The 26,102-nt window shown below is 38.8% G+C and overlaps 1 protein-coding gene across 1 annotated transcript in view; it reads right to left on the bottom strand.

The window, feature by feature from the left end:
* BRSK2 (BR serine/threonine kinase 2) overlaps positions 1-25,571 on the bottom strand; it is a gene marked incomplete at both ends in the record, with an annotated part of 323,936 nt that extends 298,365 nt beyond the window's left edge. Inside the window, one exon of the mRNA XM_082318936.1 lies at positions 25,478-25,571. Within this exon, the coding sequence (XP_082175062.1) occupies positions 25,478-25,571 (94 nt within the window). The remainder of the gene's footprint in view (positions 1-25,477) is intronic.
* Positions 25,572-26,102: the final 531 nt, after the last annotated feature.

The following is a 26,102-nucleotide window of genomic DNA, read 5'->3' as shown; positions in this document are numbered from 1 at the left end:
AATTTCTCAATCTGACAGAATTTCTCACATCAAAAGTTAGAGATTTAAATGGCAATACCTAGCCTTTTTAACTAGACTCCATGTATTTTTCACCATTGGAAAATATTAGTTGTCATAGCCACTTCCTTCTTCAGATCATAACGCTAAACAATAGAGATGTGCACAGCAGAATGATAAGTAAGAACATGTGCTACAGCTGACCAGATCACCAGCCACTTTAAATCAACACTGACTTCAACAGAGCTACACTAAATTTGCATCAGATAAATATACGGCTTATGGCTTCCCTATTAGTCAGACTTTATTGTGCAACTAAATCCTCACTCACTTTCTGACCTCAGTGAGAAGGGGGGAAAAAAGATTCAAAATAATTTCCGAACACATGACTGAGTACAGAAGAGAACAGAAGGGAAACTTCTAGAAAAAAAAAAAAATCATAATTTCCCATTTTGTATCATCATAAACAAATTGTTTTCAAGAGAATGGTTATTCTTGAATGAAATTACTGATTCAGCCAACTTTCCCCACATGAGGAGACAGCACAGGCTTGCTTGGAAAAACAGATCACCATCATCATTGAAACTACACAAGTCTCTGTCCTGAAGGCCAGGTTCTCTGCTTACCTCTACTTAGAGAGGAAAATAAGCCACACAGAGAAGTCAACTACAGCTCCCTTCCTGTGATAATCAGACTGTGATAATGTAGGCAAGAGCAGGAATTGTTCTCACATATGTTACCGAATCTCTGAGGGACCTTGTATTAGCGAATGACTGGCATGGTCTGCTTCAGCACACATTTTCATTATAATACTGGGCCAACGCGAATAGCAAGGCCTGCACAAGAGCCACCTCCAGTAGTGGAACACTACTGGAAGCAGAGACTTCTCCCTACCACAGGGACACTAACGGAAGCAGAGACTTCTCACTACCACAGGGACACTAACGGAAGCAGAGACTTCTCACTACCACAGGGAGTTTCCTGTTGATCAAAAAGAATTTAAATTAGACTACTTCACACCAAAACCAGCAGCAAATGAAGCATTCTGATGATGCTTTAGACCCTCCCCTTATCCTCACTAAGGAAGAAAAAGGAGTGGTGAAACCCTGAAGGTCTTCCTGATTCATGGCTTCAGCAAGTCTTAGGGGCAGAACGAGTAGGTTCAACATAACATGCAGGAAAGGTTTCACTAATAATGGCTATGCTTCAGATAAGATGCAACCCTTGCAGAAAAATAAAATCAGTTTTGGGAGGTCCTTTAATTCTTCTTTTCCTGAGCTCATTTGCTCTATATAGCCCTTACACTGGCCTTCTGTTTCCACTTCACCAGCCACCCATCAGGTTCCTGTATGGCACCCCAGAGAAGGTGGGAGGCATTCTCTAGAAGCAACAGCCTTTTCAGTCCTTGCAAAGTCCAGAAGCCTAACTCTGACACATAACGAAGAACTGTATTTTGGTCAATGCAGCAACTACAAGATATTGGCTTCGAGCCTCTGATAAGGAGTTCGCATTGGTAGGAATTCATTCCAAAGTTGAAGCATGATGAAGCTTCACAGTGCAACACTGGAAAATAACCATAATAAATTATATCACAATCTCATTATAAGTGAATGCATCATTTGAAGTAGCGAGCCCTTTAAAACTTGTTTTTCCAACCTTAAATCTCTAGATACAAAACAGTATTCCTGAGCATTTGCATGTAATCCAGATGTTGCTGTTCTCCACTGCTGAATCTAAATCATAATCCTCAGTTCTGATGACACAACCATTCCCCCTCAGTAACTGATTGCAACGTTGGCACAAATGAGCATAACCTGTTTTAGTAAGCTGGAGAAAAAGTTCATTTTGGAAACTGAAATGCAGCTTTCACTTGGCTCCCCATCTAGCACCACAAATAAAAGTTAATATAGAAAGGTAACTATAAGTAAGACAAACTTAGTTTAACTAGAATAGCTTAAGACATAAATGATTTACTGAGTCCAGAAGTTTGTTTGCAAGGTCCTGAACCGGCTTTATATCAGGCTTCTTGCAGTTCTTTTTGCATATACTGCCCATGACTGAGTCAAGTACCAGCATAGCCTGTAGACTGTCCTCAGCTGCATACACGAACAGCTATTTCCTTTCAGCAACAATTTTTCCTTATTCTCTAGAAACATACATCCATTTTTATTTTCTTCCTAAACATGACAAGGGGATAAAGAGGCTACAGGAGCCTCAGACACAGCACTTATAGGTTTTGTGCTGTTTCACCAGAACGTTTAACTTGTGGTGACATGCAAGATACATGAAGACCTTCTGATATGCAAGGTCATTCCCAAATCACAAATATTATTATCAAGAGCCTCGAAGTCCCTAAAATGTCATGTCAGAAGGCATCTGTCACTACTTAATAGGCGCTATGGATTGTCATTTATAGGTCCTGTTTCTTTCCTCCCGCCCTGCAATTTCACAAAGATTAAAAAATACAGACTAATAAATAAATGAAAACAATGTTCACAATACCCAGGGTAGGCAGTGGGTAAACGGACTAAGCCATGCCTTACATAGATCCTGAAGCCAGCACTTTTGGAGGGTGGGGAGCAAAATAAATGGGAGAGAAAGAGGGAGGCTGCTCATTAAATTATTATGGGGTTTAGTCTACATTGCTAAGTAAAAGAGTCACTGCATGTTTACCAGATGCTACTGTGTAAAACTAAATCCAGTAAGATACCAGTATGATGTTCTCTTTTTCTCCCTGCTCTACTTCATAAGCAGGATTTCCATGATCAGACAAGCATCCACTGAACAGCGGGGCACAGTTTGCCAATTTTACAGCAATAAGTGATCACTGAACCCATCAAGTTCCCTTCCCAAACCAGAAGCACCAAAATAATAATAATAAGCTTGCAGCAATGAAAAAATTCTTCCATCTGTTCACATTTTTACACCCCTTATACCGCAGTTCTATTTTGTTTGGGCACTTTTGGGAAGCAGGAAGAAGAATCATCTTCATAGCTTTATATTTTCCCCCCTCATTTGGGGGATATGGAGGAGAGACATTTTATTTTGTTTGTCAATTTGTTGATATTTTTGGCGACCAACAGAAAGGCAAATCAGACAGCAGCAAATCCTGTTATACATTATGATATGCTATATTTCAAAAAAATTCTCTAGCTTTTATAGAACACTGAGTCTGCAACTCTCAAAGTAATTTGTGTAAGGAACATTATCAACATTATAGGCGACAAAACAGAAATGTCAATAAACGAGTCTCAAAATCAGAGATAACTAAAGAAATCAAACCTCCTAAGCTTGAGTCCAGCCATTTGCTCACCTACCTAGAAAATCTTTCATGGAACAGCAAAGAAGAAATGCATTTTCCTTTTAATAAAAGCAAAGGGGTAGATGGGCATAAATCAGCCACTTCTTCAAAATTCCACTTGTTTTAGGCTTTGTGGGAACCTTTATGGACTTGCTTTATGTTACGAATAGAAGGAGCAACAGAAAAAAACCCACAAATCTCTCAACACCTGGATACACTAGTTGTGACCTTTTCAATGTCAGGATATCTCAAGTATCCAGCAGATTGCTACTTCTGTATTTCCCCTATGGTCGTACTGAGATAGATCACCAGAACTACAGAATATATCAACTTTGTGGTGCACATTCTAGAGATGTCATCAACATTTAATTCAGTTCTGAAGGGGTTAATGGGGAAATTTGATCCTTTATATCGCCCTAGGAAATACACAGTACATCCCTGATTAATGTGACAGGATGCATCAGTTCATAAAGGGTGAAATTTACCCTCGCACAGTAGGCTAGCACAAGACCAATGTATTACTTAAGTCCCACTTCAGCACTTAAAACAACAAAATATCGAAGCTTGGTAGATGGACAGCATGACTGTAGATGAAATTCAGTGTCGACAAATGCATAATAAAAAGAATAATATGAACTAGTAATATATATTTCTGACTCCAGAGTTAACTGGAGTCATTCAAGAAAAGATTTACCATTACTTCAGACAGCATAATAAAAATATCAACTCAATGTGCAGAGGTAATCAAAAGTGACAACAAAATGTTGAACAATGAAATCGAAAATTATACTTGAGAATGAGATAATGCCAATATATAAATCAATGATACATCCTCCGCTGGAATACTGACCTCAAAGATGCATAGCAGAAATAGGTAACGAGACAAGCAGCAAAAACAATGAGTGCATGAGGATCATATCAGGGTAGAATGAAAATATAGAGATTGCCAGTTTTGAAGACCTGAGTAAAAAGAGACACACTAAATAAAGTTAGACAACCACAGGATGATGAAAGGTATAAAGATAATATATCAAGAATGCCCCCTTTGCTTAATACCAGGATGTGTGTTATCTTGATAAAGTAAAAGGGACCAAAGTTTTAAATGGAGAAGGAAGTAAAAGGATAAAAGGATTCTGGTGTCCCTTTTCATTCATTTAGGGGTTTATACAATATACAATCACATATATCTGAAATGCAGATGGATAGTGGGAATAGATTCAAATCCCTATATTAGAATAAAAACCAACGAATAGGTAAACTTTGACAGATTCAGATAGAAGGCAATTACTAACCAACAGATACTGGGGGCAAAAAAATAATCCTACCATTATTTTTTGATTCTGAAGTCAGCTGCTGCAACATTTCTACAACTGTCCACTGAACTACATCTACTACACCATACTGTAACAAGAGAGAACACTGGTCTGATACAAAAAACGCTGTTTTATCATAACATTCCTGTTCTGCCCATCAAGAACCAAGCTGTCTAAAACTGATAGCAGTGTAGAGCAGAGATATCCAAAGACTTTCAAATTAGCAAATTTAGGTATCGCAGCAGTCTGGAGCCCTCCTTCTTGCCTGGCTAGTAACTGCAGTGTAGACATACACAAAGTTGAACTAGGCTGATGTTTGGGCTTGACAGTGCCAAATGGCATGAGATTTTGGACAACATCCAAAATTGATCTAAAAGACAGGCCCTTTTACAGTTTTACATCTTACTCAGATGAAAAGTAAGTATGTGGTTATGTTCAGTTCTGGAACAAAACCCACTTTTCCTACAAGCATTCTTCTGAAATTCAAAGATGTTTAGACCTCAGATTTAAAATTTTACCTGTAACTAACAGTATCTCTGTTTAACTGTGCATGTTTCACCTATGTAACTGTTTATCAATGGGTATTAATACAAAATTAACAACTTCTAGGCCTTCTAATGAAAACGAAAGGAAGTACAAAAATTATGAAGTCTGATGTGGAGCAAGCTAAGTACTGGGAAGCAACCAACTGAATAAACATCAAATGAAGGATTATCCTTATTTTCTCAAGGATTTAATTCCAGCAAGGAACTGAACTAGTGACCTCCCCTTCCTTACCACCTCCCGCTGCCAACAGTCAGATAAAATAAACCTAGTCATATAGATTTTTATCAAGATCTCTTGAGAGAAAGAAGTCATTTCTGTACTAGAGGTCAAGCATAAGAATTTTAAGCCCAAAGGTCAATTTTCTAAGAGAATTTTAAGTACTTGTGGATAGCTTAGAACAGAGGCAATATCCAAGCTGTGGCTATTTTATCAACATAGAAATACAGTTGCCATAAATTCAGAGATCATTTACTTACAGAAAGAAAGTAAAGAAAAATATAAAGATTACGGAAAGGCTTTTTCAAAGACAGAAACAAATACGCACCTCTTTGCAGGAAGGGTCTGATAGCTAAAACTTTAGACACTAAAACCTTTCATAACGTGTGTGGTTTTGTATTTCTCTCAAGTAGCCATGTTTGAAAAGAGAGAATCCAACATCTAGACTCTTTCCCAAATTTAAAATTTATAGTCTCTGCCTTTATACAGAAGGTCAAATCCATAACCAGGGTAAGTCAGTCCAGCAGCATGGAGTCCAAAGCTCTTAATCAAATAGCACCAGTTGACTATCTAGTCCACAGTCACAGAAGCTGACCTTTCTTTCAGTTACACTGGATAAAATAAATCAACTCCAATTAAGGTGATGGGATACAAATTCAGACTATTTCCAGAGTAATGCATGGTTAAGTTGTGTTTTCTGTGCAGCAGTGTAAGTCTAAAGACTTGACAGCCTCAGAACCATCATGCCATTTTTACAACACTACAAGCAAAGCACCAATTTGTCTGTGGAGAGAGGTAGACTCTGGGCTTCTTCATGATCTCACATACCCCACTTTTGCAGCCTGCCATTACAATAAATACCCTTCAGTTTTTCATAACGGTGAGCGAGCTTACAGTCAATCACACTCCATGGTGCTGAGCTTGCAACAGCAGCATGGATCAAGATGTTTCCATTCCCTTTGAAATCCAAGTCTGGATTGCTCCAGTTTGTTTTTCACTAGAGCAGTTTTTTCAAATGCTACAGTTCGATTTTACAATGCTGCTGGCGAGGTTGGGAATCAAGCTAAATCCAGATGCATCCAGTAGAGAAAGTTGCCACAGGGAACGAGTGAAAAAAATCAAAGGGTGAGCAGTAAGATGACCCTATACCACTGACCTAGTGAATGCTAAAGAATAAAGGTTTAATGTAGAATCAGAGGAACAAGAAAACCAAAACAGTTACTTCCAATACTGTCAATAGTTGTTACTATGAGAGTCAGAGATGAGGTTTTTTGGAAACACAAAACTGGAAGAAAAAAATAAAAAAATGCTGCTGCATACATATTGCTTTAGTCACCCACTAATATTTCAATTACTAAATGCTTCTCTTCAGTGTATGTCATTTTAAATAAGCATCACAGTTGACAATTAGAGAATGCATCAGGTTTTTTTTTTTTCATACAGCTTATAATTAAATTGTATTTGACTAATATTTCTATCTATACCCTTCAATGCTGATGGCCTAGTCTTTGCTGAAACTGTTTAGTCTACATGTAATTCAGGAGCAGCAACTACAAAATATTCTTACTTAAAACAGCTTTCTGGCAGCACCCATTTGCTGCCTTCAGTATGGTGACTCATATGGATGTATGGAAGACAATAAGGTCCATAGTAGGACATTATACTGCTCTGCTGTGTCAAACTGCTGTAAATCCAAAGAAATGTCAACGAAGCACTGGAGCTGCAATAGGAAAAGGGGGGAGGGAAGCATAGCAAGAACAAAAATCTGAACCATCATTATGGGAGAATTTTCATGTAAAACATCTCTGAACAAAAGACAAATGGTGCAAATCTGATGACCAGGGAGAAGTTTACTCTCGTGTAAAACAGCCTGTTATAACCAGGGGAAACCAAAAACTCCAGGACAACAATATGTCAGGTTAAAACTGATATTTAAATATTATTTTGCATATCACAGAATCACAGAATGGTTGGGGTTGGAAGGGACCTCTGGAGATCATCTAGTCCAACACCCCTAAAGGTTCACCTAGAGCGGGTTGCACAGGATCGTGTCCAGGCAGGTTTTGAATATCTCCAGAGAAGGAGACTCTACAGCCTCTCTGGGCAGCCTGTTCCAGTGCTCTGTCACCCTCAAAGTAAAGAATTTTTTCTCATATTCAGATGGCACTTCCTGTGTTTCAGTTTGTGCCCGTTGGCCCTTATCCTGTCACTGGGCACCACTGAAAAGAGTCTGGGCCCATCTTCCTGACACCTGTCCTTAAGATATTTGTAAGTGTTGATAAGATCCCCTCTCAGTCTCCTCTGCTAAACAGACCCAGCTCTCTCAGCCTTGCCTCATAAGAGAGATGCTCCAGTCCCCTAATCATCTTCACAGACCTCCACTGGACTCTCTCCTGCAGTTCCCTGTCTTTCTTGAACTGGGGAGCCCAGAACTGGACACAGTACTCCAGATGTGGCCTCACCAGGGCAGAGTAGAGGGGAAGGATAACCTCCCTCAACCTGCTGGCCACACTCTTCCTAATGCACCCCAGGATACCATTGGCCTTCTTGGCCACAAGGGCACATTGCTGGCTCATGGTTAACTTGTCCACCAGGATTCCCAGGTCCTTCTCTGCAGAGTTGCTTTCCAGCAGGTCAACCCGTAACCTGCACTGGTGCATGGGGTTATTCCTCCCTAGGTGCAGGACCCTACGCTTGCCTTTGTTGAACTTCATTGTTGAACAGCCCAGCTCTCTAGCCTGAATAGCAGCACAGCCTTCTGGTGTATGAACTTCTGTACGTGAACTGGCTCACATTACACAACTTCCAAAATGCGGTGAAATAGCACACCTATGCAACTTCACAGCAGGACAAACATTAGGATGGCAAAATTTGCAAAGGTCACATTCACATTACCAAGTGCATCCAGGAACAAAAACAAAGCCAATATGAGGGCAAATTAATTTTAAACATTTTCCTTTCAAATCTCAGTACTCTGCAGGTTAGGAGATAACAGGAAATTGAAGAAAACATGCAGTTGAGACAGCCTACCGACACTATAATCATAGCTGTTTCTCTGTTACGGTTAGGAAATAAAGTCTTGGAGATTTAATTCCTCTTAGGATACATGTACAGCTACACTGGGATCAAACCAAAAGTCTTACCAAGTTCAACACCCTACCTCCAGCAGTGGCCATAAACCACTTGAATTCATTTTTCAGGTGGAAATAAACATAATTTGAGATTTTCACTAGAAGAAATATTTAGAATTATCAAGATGGGAGGGGAGGCATTTTGCTTTTCTAGTTGAAATATGACTCATTTCATCTCATCCCTAGTCTAGTAACTCTTTTTTTTTTTTTTTTTTTAAGCTTTGAACTGCCATAGGCTTGTGGTAAAACTTTGTTCTTAGAAAGAAATGCAGGGAGCTGAAATTGGTCTGAAGCGGCCTAGCATTGGCCTTCCACATCAGGATATGTTTCACCCATGGTTTATTACATCAGCATAAAAGAATATAGAAAAAACAACTGAAAATCCTCATTTAAAACTGGTGATGTTAGCTCACTGGAAGACAGTAGTAAGCTCCACAAAACCATATGCCACTTTGTTCATATAGCAGTGACTCATCACTGTTTCTACGTAGAGACAGGGCAAATTCAGTTTTTTAAAAAGTGAATTCGCTTATCCTGGCTTTTGCATTGTTATTATTTTTATGGATTTAGTTTAAAAGTTTGTAACCCTCTCCACTGAATGGCAGAAAGCTGTTTTGCTTAGGCCTCTCAGCACCAATTTGATAAGCATGTTTAGGAAAAAGGATATGAAGAGCCCAAGGTCTTCCTTTTTTTTTTTTTTTTTTTTTAAGCCGTGCCTGAGCAGGTCATAACCCATTTTTATTCTGCCTTCAAAAAATGACCAGCAACCTACTGCAGCATGTGTTACGATGTTGTGTGGTTTAAATCACAAACAAGAACCTGAATAAGCAAAAATAAAATCATGTTTTGGAGACTGTGGGTTATTCAAGAACTAGCAATGCCTTGACCTCTACTACGATTCTCCATTTTTTTTACTTTTAAAAAATAGCTCTAAGGTGACAAAAGCTCTGAATCTTTAACGTTTAAAGATGCCAAATCCCTCCTTTGTTCATCTTATTTTTATGCCAACATATCTCCACTCAGTTTAGTGGATTTACTCCCAAATTTATTTCTTTACAATTAAGAGCAGGAAAATCTCAAATAAGCTTTCACTTTCAAGATCGGTGACAGGGTAACTTGGTGGGAGGGGGGAGAATTTTCTTCTTTCTAGCTTTCCCCTTTCATTTTACTTCCTTTTTACCCTATATTAACTACAAGAACTAAAATTCAGAAGTTGACACTATCCCTTTAATATGTAAGCTACATGCACAGAGAGTTCTTTCCATGGATCAGAATCTGACCCCAAACTGTGCAAGTGATACATGCACTAGGATGGACAGCTTTCAGAACTGAGGTAAACCTGGCAAAAAGAGCCAAGACTTACACCCCTAAAGTATCATGGCTGAAACAATATTTTGTACCATATGTCTTACCTGGCATAAATGTCTTTTCATAATTGTTAGCAATTATGTCACAAGTGACCTAGAGCATTATCCAGTTAGGCCACAAATTTGTATTAACTGCTGTTCAGAGTATGAAGTTCAACCAAATACTAAGAAAGGCTCATATGCTACAACCACTGTCTATCATTTAAAGTAACAGAATTTATTCTGTATCTTAATGCTTTCTACTTGTCAATCCCATTAGCCTTATTTAAAACAAACAAATAAAAAACAAAACAAAAAAAACAAACACACAAACCTAGTCAGTAACTTTCGTTTCACTTTACAGACACACAGTAGGTTTCAATCATCACAGTCAAAAATGAGTGCATTTTAAAACAACTAACTTTACCTGGAATTATTTGCCCTAAAACCTGAAACTGCAGAAATTATTATTTCTGTGCAGCTTCAGTTATACAAAAGTTGTGGGGGTTGCCCGCCCCCCCCCCCCCCTTTTTTTTAATACAACTTCAGGCTTCAATCATAACAAAATTGTATGTCTTCCTACAAAGCTAGAGTATTTATGCAGTAACATAGTTGCAGATACAGCATGATTTTGACATTTGCTGTAGTCCTGGAAAGGGAACAAGCCAAATGCATCCCTGGCACAGCTTTAATAATTTCAAAAACATTTGCACGTAACTCTGGCTTACCATCTCAAAAATAGTAAGGTTGTAATGTTTTATTTTATCTACTTTCTGAACTCCCATTTTTACCTCCCAGTACATAACTTAATACTTCAAAGTAGGTCTTAAGTGAAACTCAAGTGATAGCTAAATCTCATAGTAGCAAGAGGGTAAATTTCACTCCTAGGGCACTGATGAGAAGATTCTCCTTCCCCATTAGCCAAAATATTTTTTCCAGGCAGTAACTTGCAATATAACTATCATTAACGCCCATATAGCAGACTAGTAAGGTCATCCCTTTAAAAATTCTTTGATATTTCAATTTTCAAGTTCATCAGCAGCCTCCTCAGAAATGCCTGCATTCCTAACAATTCAGCCAGTCTTTAGAATAACCCATTAGCCTCGCCACCCACTTCACACCGACCTATACCCATTCCAGGCAATAGTTCTGGAAGCTGAAACTTACTGAAATAGCATTTGGTAAATATCATTTTGCCAAATAAGACTGTTGGTATTATCAACTGGGTGCATTTATTAACCTTGCTTTGCCTTTTACATTCTACTTCCAAATTTAGGTGGGGGTGGTGATGCAGTGAGGATTGGAAAGGAAAAGAGAAGAGATATGGGACTACGTGGCAGCTTAATTTGAGGCATTTTTAAAGGCTTCTCTATCAATCTGTCAGAATTTCCCAAGATGACTAAAAAAAAAAAAAAAAAAAAGAAGAAGAAAAAAACCCCACACCACCAGAGGGCTGCTGCCTGCAGGAAAATGAAACTGCTGCATTTTAACACTGCAGTATAATTCTACCAGCTCCACAGGAGCATAAATAAAAGTCACCAAGTTATAAATCTTTTGTAAGTAGAACACACAGCATCATACAAACATAGTTTTACTCAGTGACATTTTCTTTGAGAGATCAGGGACAAATGTCCCTAAGGAAAGAAGCAACAAAAGTCAGCATAGCCACAAATTGTCAAAATGGGAACATCAAAGCAATTTTTCTATTTTATTAGATAGTTAAAGCAACTTTAGTTTTAAATTGCAGCCACAGAGATTTCAGCATTTATGTATCAACATTACAATAATCAAAAGGAGAAGCTATGGAAGACAAATACAGCATGAAAAGGTATCATCACCTGGACAGAGCAGGCTGTATGGTCCAGTCTATCCTCAGGAGGTGAAAATTCCACAGAGGTACATTAAATAAAATGATGTCAGCAAAAATGAACACTAGCAAATAAAAATAAAAAATAAACAACAACAACAACAAAATCACTACGCCTAAATAATAAGGTTATCCCAGGCCTTTCCATGCTGCTTTTTATTTCTGAAAAATTTATCAATACTAGCTGGCTAATCCTGTCAGTCCCAGAAGGGAAGTCAAGCATTATCTTAGTTTTACAGCAGGGCATCATGAAAAGAAAAAAGAAGAAAAAAAAGAAAAAGATAAATTAACTTGCCAAAGGCTCCACCCCAAGTCAGTGGCTGAGCCTGTTAGGGCCAGTGAAAACTACATAGTTATTGTTTCTGAATAATCTGCCTTATAACTGCACAATGACATGAATAGAGCCTGTTTCATACATATCTCTATTACTCTTCCCCCAAGAAATGACCCGAGTAGGAGTGTAGCATTTTAGAGACCATAAGAGTACTAATAGGGACCCAATCCTTTGAGAAATTGAGTACCTTTAATCCAACAGGCCTTGAGAGTACAGAATAATCTTTCACACCAGAAATAGAACTCTACAGGATCAAGCACAAGGTTGGTATTTTGCATACACAAAAAACCCCAACCTTGAAATGAAGTCATACATACACAAAGTATACAGTGCATTATGTATATAAATGCTCAGCTTATCCACATCTGTCACACCATATCGATTTGTAGCTGATGCAGGGTTTATTAAGAGAGCAAAACAAAGGCACAATTGGTACAAGTAAATAATCAGGTAAAGATGGGGAAGATTGGACTTCTACACAGGGCAAGGTTCCTAGGTGCTCTGGTACATTTCTCCAACCCTCACACAGCCTGCACTGCCCTAATTCCACTCCTGCTTGTGCCAGGAGACAATAGTGTTACCCACCAGCGCTAGAGTTCCACCTCTGATTGCAAGGTAGACATACCCTTTGATCAAAATCCGTTGCCTTGCCATGTTTTCAATTGCCACCATTTCAGTGAGGAGAAAAAGGCCTACAACACACGGGTTTCTCCCATCTGGTGGACTCTTCAGAAATTTACAGTAGAGAAGTAGACACTTGGACAGTAAATACGATGTTAAGTTTGCTATTCTAATCAATCTTTTTATGAATTCTTGAGAAGCAGTCCACAGACCACCTGGTTCCACAGAGCCACAGACGCCAAAACACTGAGAATAAATAAGCACTGGTGGAGCTAGAGAGGGTCTCGGCTGTAACTCATCTGATTCAATGGTGATAACAGTAACGGTGATGACAGCATTATGACACAGATCCAGAAACCATGCCTATTTTTGCAGCATTTCCTCTGAGCACAAAGAACCACCTGGCAACAAGATGGCAACTATCCCAACCATGCTAGCAGTCTGGCTGTTGCCTTCCCTAGCAAAGATGCAGTAATTATAAAGGTTAGGACATTTTCTACATCCTGAAGCTTAATGCAAACTGGTTGGGTGATTTCAGTATATATATATGAGTGGAATACTAGAGAAGAATTACTGCTAAAAGTATTAAAATGTTTCCTTGCCTTAACTTGTCTGTTAGCTGAGCAGACAGACTTCTGCTTTAAGGATGAAAGATAGTAATTTGTAAAATGTTGGGCCTGTATTTTCAGTTCGAATTGAATTTGCTTACTGTATCATTCTACTTTGTGCTCTAATTTGCTTGAATATTCACTGCAGAGGAGATGCATTCTTGGGCTGCTCTTAACTAGAACACTGCCAGAGGTCTGCCTCTGCTGCCATCAATGAGAAGCTTGCTCATGGGTCAAACTCCCCTCTCAGATAAACTTGAGCAAGGCCTTGAAGTCACTGGGACTACACAGATGTAACTGAGTGGGGAATTTGACTAAGTGGTGTCTTCAGCTCAATCAGGAAACAACCAGAAGCAAGAGAGATGTGATTTCACAAAATATGAGCAATGAAATAAACCACAGACCCAGAAGAAAAGCAGCACAGGACAAAACCCAGAAACACTAGGACAGATCTTTCTTTGTTGTTGATGATTACTGATTTTAATCAAAAACTTTACTGATTTATAGGAGTGGGAAGTTTGGAAAAAAGTGTAATTTTAACTAGTTTCAAAAGCTAATGAAAAACTGTTCAAGGCTGGTGCTCGCAAAGTATAAGGAATCTTAAAAGCCATGCCACTCATAGCCGTGTCTTTTCAACAAAGCAAATGCCCGCGTTTAATAGGGCTATAGCGCTTGTGTCACTGCCAAGTTCTAATATAATACTTGGCTTTGTCTTTGGTGACGATTTTTGTACAGACAGGCATTGAAAACACACAAACAGCTCTCAGTCTTCCTCTCAGCTTTCTGCAGGAAGGACTACTTCAAATACTGCCACTGAACCAAAATGGATACATGGAGGAAACAGAGAGAGGGCTCCCTTCTTCCCACACTCCCCAATCACTAAGCTCAGCTTGCAAACAGAAAGGACCAAGTTCTAGCCTCCACCCTCCCTGCTTTGCACTGCTCCAGCAGCAGAAAGTAGGCAGGAATCCAGCTTATCAAGCTGGCTGGGGATTCCTCCAGCATTAGGGAATCACAATGTGGTTTAGCACCACTTTTTCCTCTTAACTTTGGTGTAAGAGTCTTAACCAAGGTGAGGGCAGTATCTGAAGAGTAGCTGTATTCCACCAATCCCAATCTGCCACAGCAGCATCTCATGGCCTTCAAAACCAAATGCAGATTAGAGAAGCTGTGCTGTTTAGGACAGCTTTGCTTTAGCCTGATTTCTTAAGGAAACAAAATTTAAATGTTCAAGTTGTCTGTCTGTAATTTTCCCATAACACCAGAATAGATTAGCAAGTTTCAACAAAGTTTGAAAGAGCAAAGGAAGTCTCTAAGATTCTATGGATTTCATGGAAAGTGCTAAAGGGGGGGGAGGGGTGTTAAAAAAAAAAAAAAAAGATTCAAACTATTGCTCCACACAATAGAAACAGTAATTGTGATTTAATCCTTAATTTAATCCTTAACGAATTCCAAGAGAAAGAAAAAAGATGGACAGGCAGCAGGGATGGTTCCAAATGAGCCACAAACACTGCCTTCATCTAGCCCAAGAGACAAGGACATACAGAGAGAGCAGGAGGAGGAGGAGAATACAGGGTACAAAACTGGAGGAAACAGAGTTCCTTAGTTTCACAGTTCACTGAACAAGTTATGGTTTAGTTGCACAGGATAACACAGAATAGCAGAAGAGTTGAGGTTGGAAGTGATCTCTGGTCCAAGTGATCATCTAGTCCAACATCTTTGGTCAAAGCAGAGTCAACTAGAGTAGTCTGCTCAAGGCTGTGTCTAGTCTGGTTTTGAATATATGTATGATGGAGACTTCCTAACATCTCTAGGCAACCTGTGCGAGGTTCAACCCACCCTGACAGTGGAGAAGCTTCTTCCTATATTTGAATGGAACTTTCTATACACACACAAAGGCCCAACTAAGATTAGTGCCTTAACACGAAAGGGATTGCATCCAGATAATGTAACACAAATTATCTTTCCTCTCAGTTCACAACTTAGGCAAGACACATGAAATGTGGAAGACAAAACATACGTAAGAGAAAACAATTCTCCAAGGACACACAGTGCATCAATGTTAATTCCGCAAAAGACAATGCATCTGTATAAGAAGTGGGAGAAAACCCTAGAAGCACCTTATTTTTCAGTCTACCATGACCATACAGATTAAAAAAAAAAACCCAAAACCCTCTAACAATAATATACGCTTATTTAGAGATAGGCTATTTTCTTGCTTAGAGTATTTCTACCAGCTCTTCTAGCAGTAACCATCAACCTATTTAAATAGGGCTGAAATGATTAAGGGTCTCAGTCTTAGAACGGTAATATCCCCAAAAGTTTTCTGAGAATACCCTCCTAAACTCTTCATTGATTTGCTGTAGGAGATTGCAGCTGCAGAAAGAATGAAATACCTGTCTAGCATCCTCTAGATTAGGATGCCAAACCTTGGACCAGTTTCCAGTTTGAAGAGGCAAGGTAACCTGAAAGTCAAAAAAATCAAACAAACAAAAAAACCCCACCCAACCCAAAAAACCCCAAAAACTACCAAACAAAAAAACCAGATGACCAGAACTTCAAAAGGAAAACCATAGACAAGTCCTGTACCTGCTGACAGTAGGTCACCTCAACATGACAGCCAAGCTACCCATCATTTACAACCTGAAAATAAGATGAGAGTTTTGGAATAGAATACTGGGAGAGATTAAGAGATTCCAGTAAGGGAAAAATCTAAGAGTCAAATCCATTCCTTAATCTTAGGGACAGGTCACAGTTATTAAAAGGAATTCACACAGTCACTGAATGAACCTTACCCAGGGCAAATGTAACCCAACCCTCAGCTGGCAAACAGTCAGCAAAAGACATGAGAAATTTTTAAAAATCCCACACAATGCATTTCATACCACAAGGATTTGGAATGTGAAGTCTGCTTTTCCTACTTAAACTTGAGATTTAATTCAAATGCAATAAAATGGTAGTTTTAGCAAAGTCTTGTGCTAGCTTAGCTCAAAATTTATCAGAGCAGGACATTGTTTTGTTTTTTTTTTAAATAAAATTTAAAAAAAGGAAATCATACATCAACAGCTTATGTTTAGCTGCAAATATGTTATTGCTGGTCCCTCTTCCTCATAAATTATATTACCATAGGGCGGAGGAGCCAACATTATGAACCTGGGCTACAGTGTATCTCATCCTGGACCAAAGCAACAAAACAATCACTTTTCCAAGAAGAGCATCTGTGTAGAATCTAGTGTCTACACTGCTAGCCACACATAAAATAATTAAGGAAAAGAATGAAAGAAGATAAAGTGCCAAGCAATTCCATCAACTTTCCCTGCTGGGTCAGTACGAAGACCTGGTACATTCTCACCTGCAGCTGAAGGACTGCTGTTCAACCTTTGGGAGACTGAAACTTATAGTTCTACGAGTAGGCTTTAGACAGACAGTAGAAAATTAACATATTTTTGGTCCAGACTAGTTTGCTTCTCCCAGAAACCAGCTCCTCCATTATTTTTGTTCCAGTCAATAGTGCTTTTAATAGCAAAATGACAAGGGCAGTCAGCTTATAGCATGTAAGGCTGAACACACAAAGGAATGACACTGCAAAAGCAGAGCTTATTAATAGGTATGTAATGTAGACATTATTAAAAAAAAATATACATTATCACACTGATTTTTTTTTTCTCCCACATTAAGCATATACTGCAAAAGATAGCAAATCAAAATTGCAAGAGCCTCAGGATATAAAGAGAGTATGTAGTTTCATAAGTAGAAGCAGGCAGCCAGAAGAGCACTTACTAAATGGATGCCTGAAAACAGTTTTCCATCTTTTTTGAAGTTAAGCACTTCACTGGAAATATTATCATGCCTATAACTCCCACATAGTGTTGGAACACTAAAGCAAAAAAGAAAAAAAGACAGTACTTGCACACCCTATGCCACTTGATGCTGGTTTCTCTCCTCAGGTCCCCCCTGCACCCTGCATTAACCCATTTACTGTCAGTTGATGTTGCAAATCTTGGCACAAAGCTTTTACCAGCAATAATCTCCTTTTGTCAGTAAATGGCAAGTCATCTACTTTTTTCCAAACTCCTTAATTATCAAATCACTTATTATCAATGGGCGGATGTTAGATAAGAAACTGAAGAGCAGCCTGTTATCAGTGGCAAGCTATACAAGGAATGGTCCCTTCTAGTCTAACCTCACCCCTTCCACGACCTCAAATTAAAAAACATTTATTTGAACAATAAATAAAAAAAATATTTCTCTTCCTCTTAAGTATGCAATAATCTGTATGCAAGGAAGCCAGAGTAGGAACAGTGAAAGTCTAAAAGGCAGAAACTGCTTGGCACAGCCATGGGATGCAAAACAGTAAGCTCAGCCATTAGAACTTTGTGAAAGAGTCATTTAGGGCAGCTTTAGGGCTGCTTTAATTTATGTGAGTTGACAATGATCTCTGTGGCCTTCAGGAAATAATAAAATAATTTTCTCAAAATAAAACTGAGAGCACTGACAACTCAAGATAAGTATTCTATTCTACCCGCTCCAGCACTGAGTAACTATCCATCAGCTGCCTGCACCAGCCTGAAGGTTACTCTGCACTACTATAAAGGCAACAGTACCATTTGCAAGAGAATGTGCCTGGATTTGTTTAAATATAAACACCATCATTTACCTTCTTTATCCATATTGCTCTTTATCCTTAGTCTCCCGACACACTTCCATTTATTATCCTTTAAAAACTGTATCCCAAGGTCATTGCAAAAGAAACAGTATATTCCTGTTTATACAGTCCACAGAACGACGGTGATCTCATAGGCATCTCTTCCACAAATGACGGATTCAAGAAAAAAATGTTTGCAGCTACATCAATAGCAAGTAATACACTTTTATGAAAGGAACCAATACAATTTCCTCTGTTCCACCTAAATTCCATTTAAACCCAACTTTCAAAAACTATGAAGCAATGAAAAAAAATCTTCTGGGTGGATTTTTTGCGTGGTTTTTAACCAGAATTTTATCAGTAATGTTTCTAGTCTGTAAACAAAATTAAAGGAAATAATTAAAATGTTATATCCCTATTTCAAAATTAAATCTAGAATAAGTCAAATAGAACTGGATGAACACTGTTAATATGTTCTAAAAGTAGGCATTTGAAATTAAGTAAGTTTGATTTCGTCACATCTGTGCATCTTTTAAAAAACCTTTCTGGAAAACTTCACATCTTCCAGGCAAGGGTACTCATGGGAATCATGTCCAAACTGTCCAGGAAAACTAAATTTTCATTTTGCACTTGCAAACATTTATGTTGGAAGTGCTTGCACAACTATCCAAGTAGAATGTAATACTCTTATGCAACATATCCAAAAGACTACATTCAAGAGCACAATTCAAATCTTTGAATACTGGTTAAGTACAACCAATCCATAAGTGAGGTAAAGACAGTTGGGGAAAGGAGATAAAAATAGTTGTTTTCCAGAAAATCTGAAACAAATAAGGACTTAAAGGAAATCATTCTGCACTTACAGACACTGCAGATGAGGACGGTTCAAGTTCATTAGGAACACTATTTGCAACAAATTATTCATGTTACTCTACAGATCAGTATGGATGCTTTGTAGAAAACCAGTACCGTTTATGCATGAACTGAAAATGGAAAAATGTCCTCATTTTCCATAAGCAGAACGAACAGCATTATTGACTAGGATTGCTAAACATCTTGGATTTGTTTAAAACAAAACCAGAAAATTTCTTTGGGATATTTCTTAATAGAACAATCCACAGCAAACAAAAAAATTCCACCCTTACCTATTTATCATGGGTTAGATGATCTTCCGGCTGAAGTCAGCTCAACTTACAACACTGAATGACTTCACAAGGGCAATTTACAGTATCTCAGCATTTGAAGAGGAGCACTGCTTGAGCACTCATTTATGTCTCTGCCTTCACCTTCATGGAAATCTATATCCAGGCTTCCACCTCTTCTTATTTTGACTGTTCTCCCATGTGCATAATACATTCCTCAAGCAATGTCTCTTACTTCAGAGGGCATTACTTCCAAATTTCTCATTTCCTTTCAAATTTCTTCTGAGATTTGGAATTCTTTCACCACCTGCATTTGTTCTATATTACCTACATACTAATTTTGAGGTGGATATCAACATTTATTATCGCCATTGCAATTACTGTTTAACTCTCTAAGGTACACAATATTAAAGACTTCCCAAAATATGGAGTAAATTTATGGTATACTGAAAAATACTGCAATGTTGGCAAATCCAAAATATACACTGGCTGCTCCACTGCAATTTACAAAAGAAATTGTAAAAACCCACTTAAAATGCTACATTTGCTCTTCTTATGGAGTCACAGGTTTTCTAGGGATCAGAAAGAGCTAAATTCTATTAAGAAGCTTTTTTATTTCTCCAACCTCTCTCATCATTCTAATGCAGTCCTTGCCACTGTAGTGGCACAAAATGACATTAGAGCGGTGACGGAAAGCTGAAAAGTGCTTGAGCAGTGCAAGAACTCTATTTGTGAAATCACTGCTTCCATAGTCCCTGCTGATGTCTGAAACATAGGTATATAAACAGCCATATAGTCCTACTCATTTGACAGTATCTGAATTTTAACAGCTCTTGGGTGAGAAAGCTTACTGTGTTTTACAAAGAAAAACCATCATTCAGAGCCTGCTCCTGTTTCAACAAGTTCATAATAACTTTGCTACTGATGTTGGGGTAAAAGACTAATGTCATGCCTCTACAAAGTTTGCAGAAGGATGGAGGCTAAAAATCGCTTTCACTGTAGTTAGCAAACAAGAATTTGCTTAAAAAAGTGAAAGTCATAAAAGGGATATCTGAACTTTGCAGTTCAGACACACAGCATGGTAATACTAATTTACTTCAGTCAGTAATACAGGCAAACAGTACTTTCGAACAATCAGATCAAAGGTATATAAAGTTAAGAAAGACCAAATCTCTCAAAACTCATAACCATTACATGAAAATCCATTATGTCTAAGTCACTATGACATAACCTTTCTTGGCAAAATTTCATTCTTAAGACCTCTACTGCCCACAGTATTGCTTGCAATTTTTTATTTCTATGATTACTAATTAACCACCTAAGTCTTCACAGACTATCATGACAAAGGGTGTGGATTCTGTTTTGAAAGAAAATTTTTTAAGAATATATATATATATATATATATATGAAAACATTAATAGAATATATACTGGTTTGTTATTTGTCTATTTGTTTAAAAAGGCCATGGGGGGAACTACAATGATTTACACCTCTGTAGTGAAATATTCATCTAGACAGCTAAACGCAACAAAGCTGTACTCTTTAGAGTCTCTCTAGATCCAACACACTAGGTCAGAAAAAAAAATTATAGCAGTATGAATGAAAAGGATATACTTTGTTTAGCCTACTTACCTAAGGAAACCAGGCTTCTGAGATCACATTGTCTACTGAATACTCCTCGAATAGATCTGAAGCTTTCAATTTCAACCAGATTTGACAGAGACAAATAAAAAGAATTAACAAATTTCAGTTTCTGCCGGTGTCATGGAAACAGGTGGTTAAGGCTGTAAAGAAACATCCTGTTTAAGCTCTCACTGAATAAAAGGCTATTAAATTCACGAAGACACAAATTTAATGATTTCTGTTCTTACATAACCCAATTGCATACTGCTGAACACCTCACTGATGGCTCATATATAATTAACATGTTATACACTAAAATAACTGTAAGTTATATGGTATACAATGCAGAAAAGGGGCCCCCCTACACTTTTTGCAAAGGTTGAAGTGCCATGAGTTTCAAGCAGGATTCTTTGTACTGAATGTCTACAGAACTGGGCTTAAAACAGAATGAAAGGAACAAGACAAAATGGATCAGCAACATTAAATTTTTCAAGTTTATCTCAAAGTGAATAGTACAACTCCTACTTAGAGCCAATGTCTTATTGCTTGTAGGCAAAGCAGCATTTTGGAAATTTCAGCTAGACATTGAATTGGTGCCATACCAAACAATGATGCTGAAGCCTATACAGTGACTGTCAAAGGAAAACACAAGAAAACCCTCCGAAACACTGAAGCCCTTCACATGAAATACTTCAGCTCCTCATCTTTACACTCATTAATAAATATTCACTACAGTCAATCTGAATTAGTCTTAAGAGTTTCAAGGGTGAAATAGTGGTCAATGAGGCCAAAAGAAACACATGAACAAATATATTTGTGGAATTTAAAAAAAAAAAAAAAGTAAAGCAAGGAATACACAAGAAGCTGACACTAATTCTGTGTGAAATCAAATGGAGAAATGCCTCTGCTTGCTCTAAAATTAAAACAGTACTTCATGATAAGGAATGATTGGGGTTTCTAAAGACACAGTTTCCACGTGTGTTATTGCAACATGACACACATCCTTTGCTTGTTACTGGTAATTACAATTAAAACCTCCTGTAATTAACTGTAGAAGAATGTATCAATGAAACTTAGATAAAGCAACCTTTCCTCAGACATATATATAGTAATGATCTTTTACACCGACAGGTCTGTAAAATAATTTTTTGAGCACAATAATTAAAATTATGCTGCTGCTTGTATTCTTGCAAATCATTCAAATACCAGATTCCATGAGCTATTCCTCCAGCTGCAGTAAACAAGAGGTGCTCTGAATTCAACCTATTACAAAAGCAAACCATCTTACTACAGTACTAAAATTATACATTACATTTGTATGCTACACTATTAAAAATAACTTTCCTTCATTCCTCTGTCATTCCCACTACCAGCAAAGACCTAAGCACAGACATTTTTCAGCACTGCTCCGTGTAGCCCTTTTCCAACTTCTCCGACTAAGAGGCCCTAATCCTTTCCTTGTGGCATCAGCCACCCTCAGCAAGCTTGACGCACCAGCACAGAAGGCTGCTCAGGACAAATTTTGCATACCCAATTCTGAATTCTAATCAACACTTTCGACAATGGTTGTTACCCACCAACTTGAACTGAAGGCTTTTCCATGTCAGTTTTGCCCACCCACAGCCAGATGTCAGCAGGTTCCACTAACGTCACAGATACGGCAACTGGACCTCTTTGCAGGGACCAGTAAGCTGCTGTTGGTAAACACTTTTTTTTCAGCTATTAAGGTGGCAATCAGTGAGAACTTCATGGAGAGAAAGCCCGTGAGAGTTCTACTTACCATTAAGTTCTCCTTCCATGGCACCTTTTCGACGTCTGCCCTGAACTATGAACCCATGCTCCTTCCCAAAAGCCCCTTCTTTTGATCTCAGTAAAAGCGGCTAAGAGTGATTAACACATTTGTATAATATTAATGTATCTGGGGGCAAAGCTAAACCTGCCTATCTGAAATAACTTTACAGAGTCAAGAATTTTTTATCCAAAATAAAAATTATGTATATGAAGATCACTGCAAAATAGATAGGACTTTGCAACACACTTACACTTTCTTTCCATTCATCATTACATTTTGCCAGATTTGATTTCTCGCTCTTCCCCATCCCCTTGGGAAAAAGAAAAAAAAAAAAAAAAAAAAATTCCAAGCCATTACGTCCTAATCTTCCAAGCTTTAAAGTCAAGCTCTAAAGGAACGATTAGAATCACTATTTTCTTCAGCCATATACCACTGCAACCCGAATTCAAAGTTACACACCATGACAACATAGTATGGCGATTCAGGCCCTCATACTGCGCTTGTCCTCTCCCTAAAATGCTGTAGGTTGCCTGCTTACCCTCCAAAACAAGCAGGATGAGGACTAGCTACGTACCACACACTGTTCATGCCATTCTGCATGCTCCCAAATGTGATTAGCACAGAAAATGCGAGAAGACCAGAAGGCATCTTTCCATATTTAGCCACGTATGTTTAATACTGAGTTACATTTCACCTCACTGCATTATTCCATTAATCAAGGGTGGGTATAGCAAGGAAGACATAGACTGACATCAGCTACGTTTAAGATTTCTCTTCCTCTTCCCCCCACCTCCAGCTTCTATGACACCGTGCATTGTGCATTTTATGTGCATTCATGTGTGCAAACAGCAGAGACTTATCTATAAAGATCAGTTATATGGTAAAACTGCAAAAGGAAACTTTCACCCTTGTCCAGCTGGTTGAATAACTGCAGAGGCCAACAGCAGCAAGCCTCTAAATACATCCTCTTCTCCCTCCACCCCCACGTCTCTAATCACTTAGGAGGAAGATAGGAAGATTAGCAGAGAGGAAAAAAATAACCAAAGCTGCAGATAACCCTTTAGGACCACAACGTCAGGCTATGAGACATGGAGCAAAAGGTTAATGCAGCTGTATTTTCAGGAATCTCAGACACAATTGTATTTAAAGGGGAGGGAGGGGTGCTGAGAAGGTGAGAGAGAGAAAAAAGGAAATGGTGATGAAGACAAAAATGAATTTGTCATCTACAGCTGGCTCTTTGATCACCTGGACTATCCAGGAAAGGATTACCAGCAGAAATAGGGCAGTTTTATTACCAATACACTGAAATTTTTTGGTATTTTCATCATCAGAACAGATTTTACTAAGAATATAGCTGCAGAAGTAAGGGCTTATTGAGCTATGCAAAGAATAAAGGTAGTAACCAAAACAGTGACAGAGAGCTACCTTTAGCAGCTGATACTCTGAAGAGATTTGGAAAAAATGAAATATAAATAAAAGTCACTTTCACTAGAAGACAATGTCATCTTCATCCATGTCTCTGAACGGTTGCTATGGGGTTGTGAAGAGGAGGGGAAGGAGGGGGGGGGGGGGTGTTATAATCAATCATCTCAGAAGAGCATTGCTTCTTACAGAGAAAGATCTGGATTTTGACTGTGTCCCTAAGAAAATTGCGGACTGCAGAGCTGCTGCCACGCAGGGCAGTGAGGAAGCAGGCAGAGCAGAGGCAGCAGCTGGGGATGGAAACGCCTATTAAATCCTTTAGACAACAGATGGGCAAAGCTCGGCTGGGTTATAAAAAAAAAAAAAAATACACCACAATGCATCATGTTTTATTGTCCCACCATAATGAACAACACTTAACACCCACATGCCCAAAGAAGCCCCCCTATGGCTGATCTTCCCCTTTCCCTAAATTATAATCTCAAGTTTCAATCCACTTTTGGGGGGCTACCAACCCAATGAATTTGCCAGATCCCATTGCTTATTGCACCTGTTACTAAAAAAAAAAAAAAATTAAAAAAAATTAAATAAGGAAGGCACTTGGGCTTCTTTCTAATGATTTTTCTTCCAATTAATGCTCCCCTGCCCTTGAAGTGAATATGTTATCCAAGCAAGCAACAGAAGTCCAGATCTTGAATGCATTTAGGGGATCTAATTATGTCATGTAGGGCAGAAGCACCTGCTCTCTGCTAATTCCCTCCACTTGGTTTCCTCTTTTTAATATTTCTTACCATTGTTCCATTCAGGAAAATCTGCTGGGGGCGAGTTTCATAAACAAGGTTTAAGAAAAATAATTAAATAACCTCCCCTCCCCTCCCCCCAATCCCTCCTACAAAAACACAGCATAACCAGAATGAATTTTGCTAGCAATCCTCTATTTTTCTTTTATTCCAGACCCTACCCACAAAAAACACCAGCCCATCCATCCATATTTGCTAAATACCCACAGCAGTCAGTGCCACAGACATACTGTACATATTTCCACCCCCCCCCCCCCCAACTGCACCTTAAGGACTACACCCTTTTCAATCATGATGTCATGAAATACTGCTGGTGACTCCCCCACTACCACCATCACCACCACCACCACCTCCTTGGTACTACAGGCTGTGAACCTTTCATTTCAATATAATTTGATTAAAAAGAAAATGCCCCTAAGTAGGGCAGTGAAGAAATTGATGTGAAAATTCACCACCAGCAGATCATCTATTTTTCCCTCTGCATGCACTCTGGCTGTCATCAGAACAACACCCATTAGCAGGAGTAATGAACATAAAGCATCCTGGGCTGTTTTTTGCGGTTTTTTTTTTGTTTTTTTTAAAGAAAAAAAGGAAGAAAAGAAAGAATTAAAATGAAAACTAAAAATAAATAAAGGCAAAAATCCGCTATGAATATTATCTCCACTAAAACAGCAAATGGAAAAAGCTGAACCCTCAAATATCCCATCCCCAACACCTCACTGGCTGCTACAGCACCTTCCCCCTAGCGCCGGTGCTGCTGCAAAAGAACCAACCTGTCTGTCCTTTTCCTAGGGTTTTCTCCAAACGATAGGGTCCAACATATTGTGCATGTTGAGCTCCGCTGCCTTCTTTCCCTGTTGATGTCATTTCTACCTGGATCTGTAATTCTGCAATGTGTATATGCTGATGAGCTGGAATTTCTCTCTCTGCAGTTCTTTAAATTCCCACTTGCAGCTGTGCAAGCAAAGCACTCTTTCTCTTTGCTTTAGTCCACTTGGTTGCAGATTTTTCTCTTCCTCCTCTTTCTTTCCTCTCTCTCTCACGCGCGTTTTCTCGCTGGGTCTGCCTGGGACGCTGATGGACGAAGGAGTTATTTTAATGTTCAAAGAGGGGGATCTACGATCCAAGCCCAAGGAGCATGATGCTGGTGATCTGAGCTCCGCACGCCTTGTTCTCTCTAGGAGCTGTTCAAGGGAGAGCCAGAGCTAGAGCAGCGGAAGAGCTGGGGCCTGCAGCTGTGATTGACATTAAAAGCAGCCAATCCCCTCGTCTCCCACCTCCTTCTCCCCTCCTCCTTCCACTACCTTTTCTTTTCCATCAGCAGCAGTTACTGCCTGTGCCTGCTACAGAGCATCATGATCAATAGCAACAGCAAACACCTAAGTTTATCAGTGTATT

Source organism: Platalea leucorodia (genome assembly GCF_965183815.1).
Source record: "Platalea leucorodia genome assembly, chromosome: 7".
In the NCBI taxonomy this organism is placed as follows: Eukaryota; Metazoa; Chordata; class Aves; order Pelecaniformes; family Threskiornithidae; genus Platalea; species Platalea leucorodia.
The sequence above is the reverse complement of the archived record's forward strand: the minus strand, read 5'-3'. Positions and strand labels throughout refer to the sequence as shown.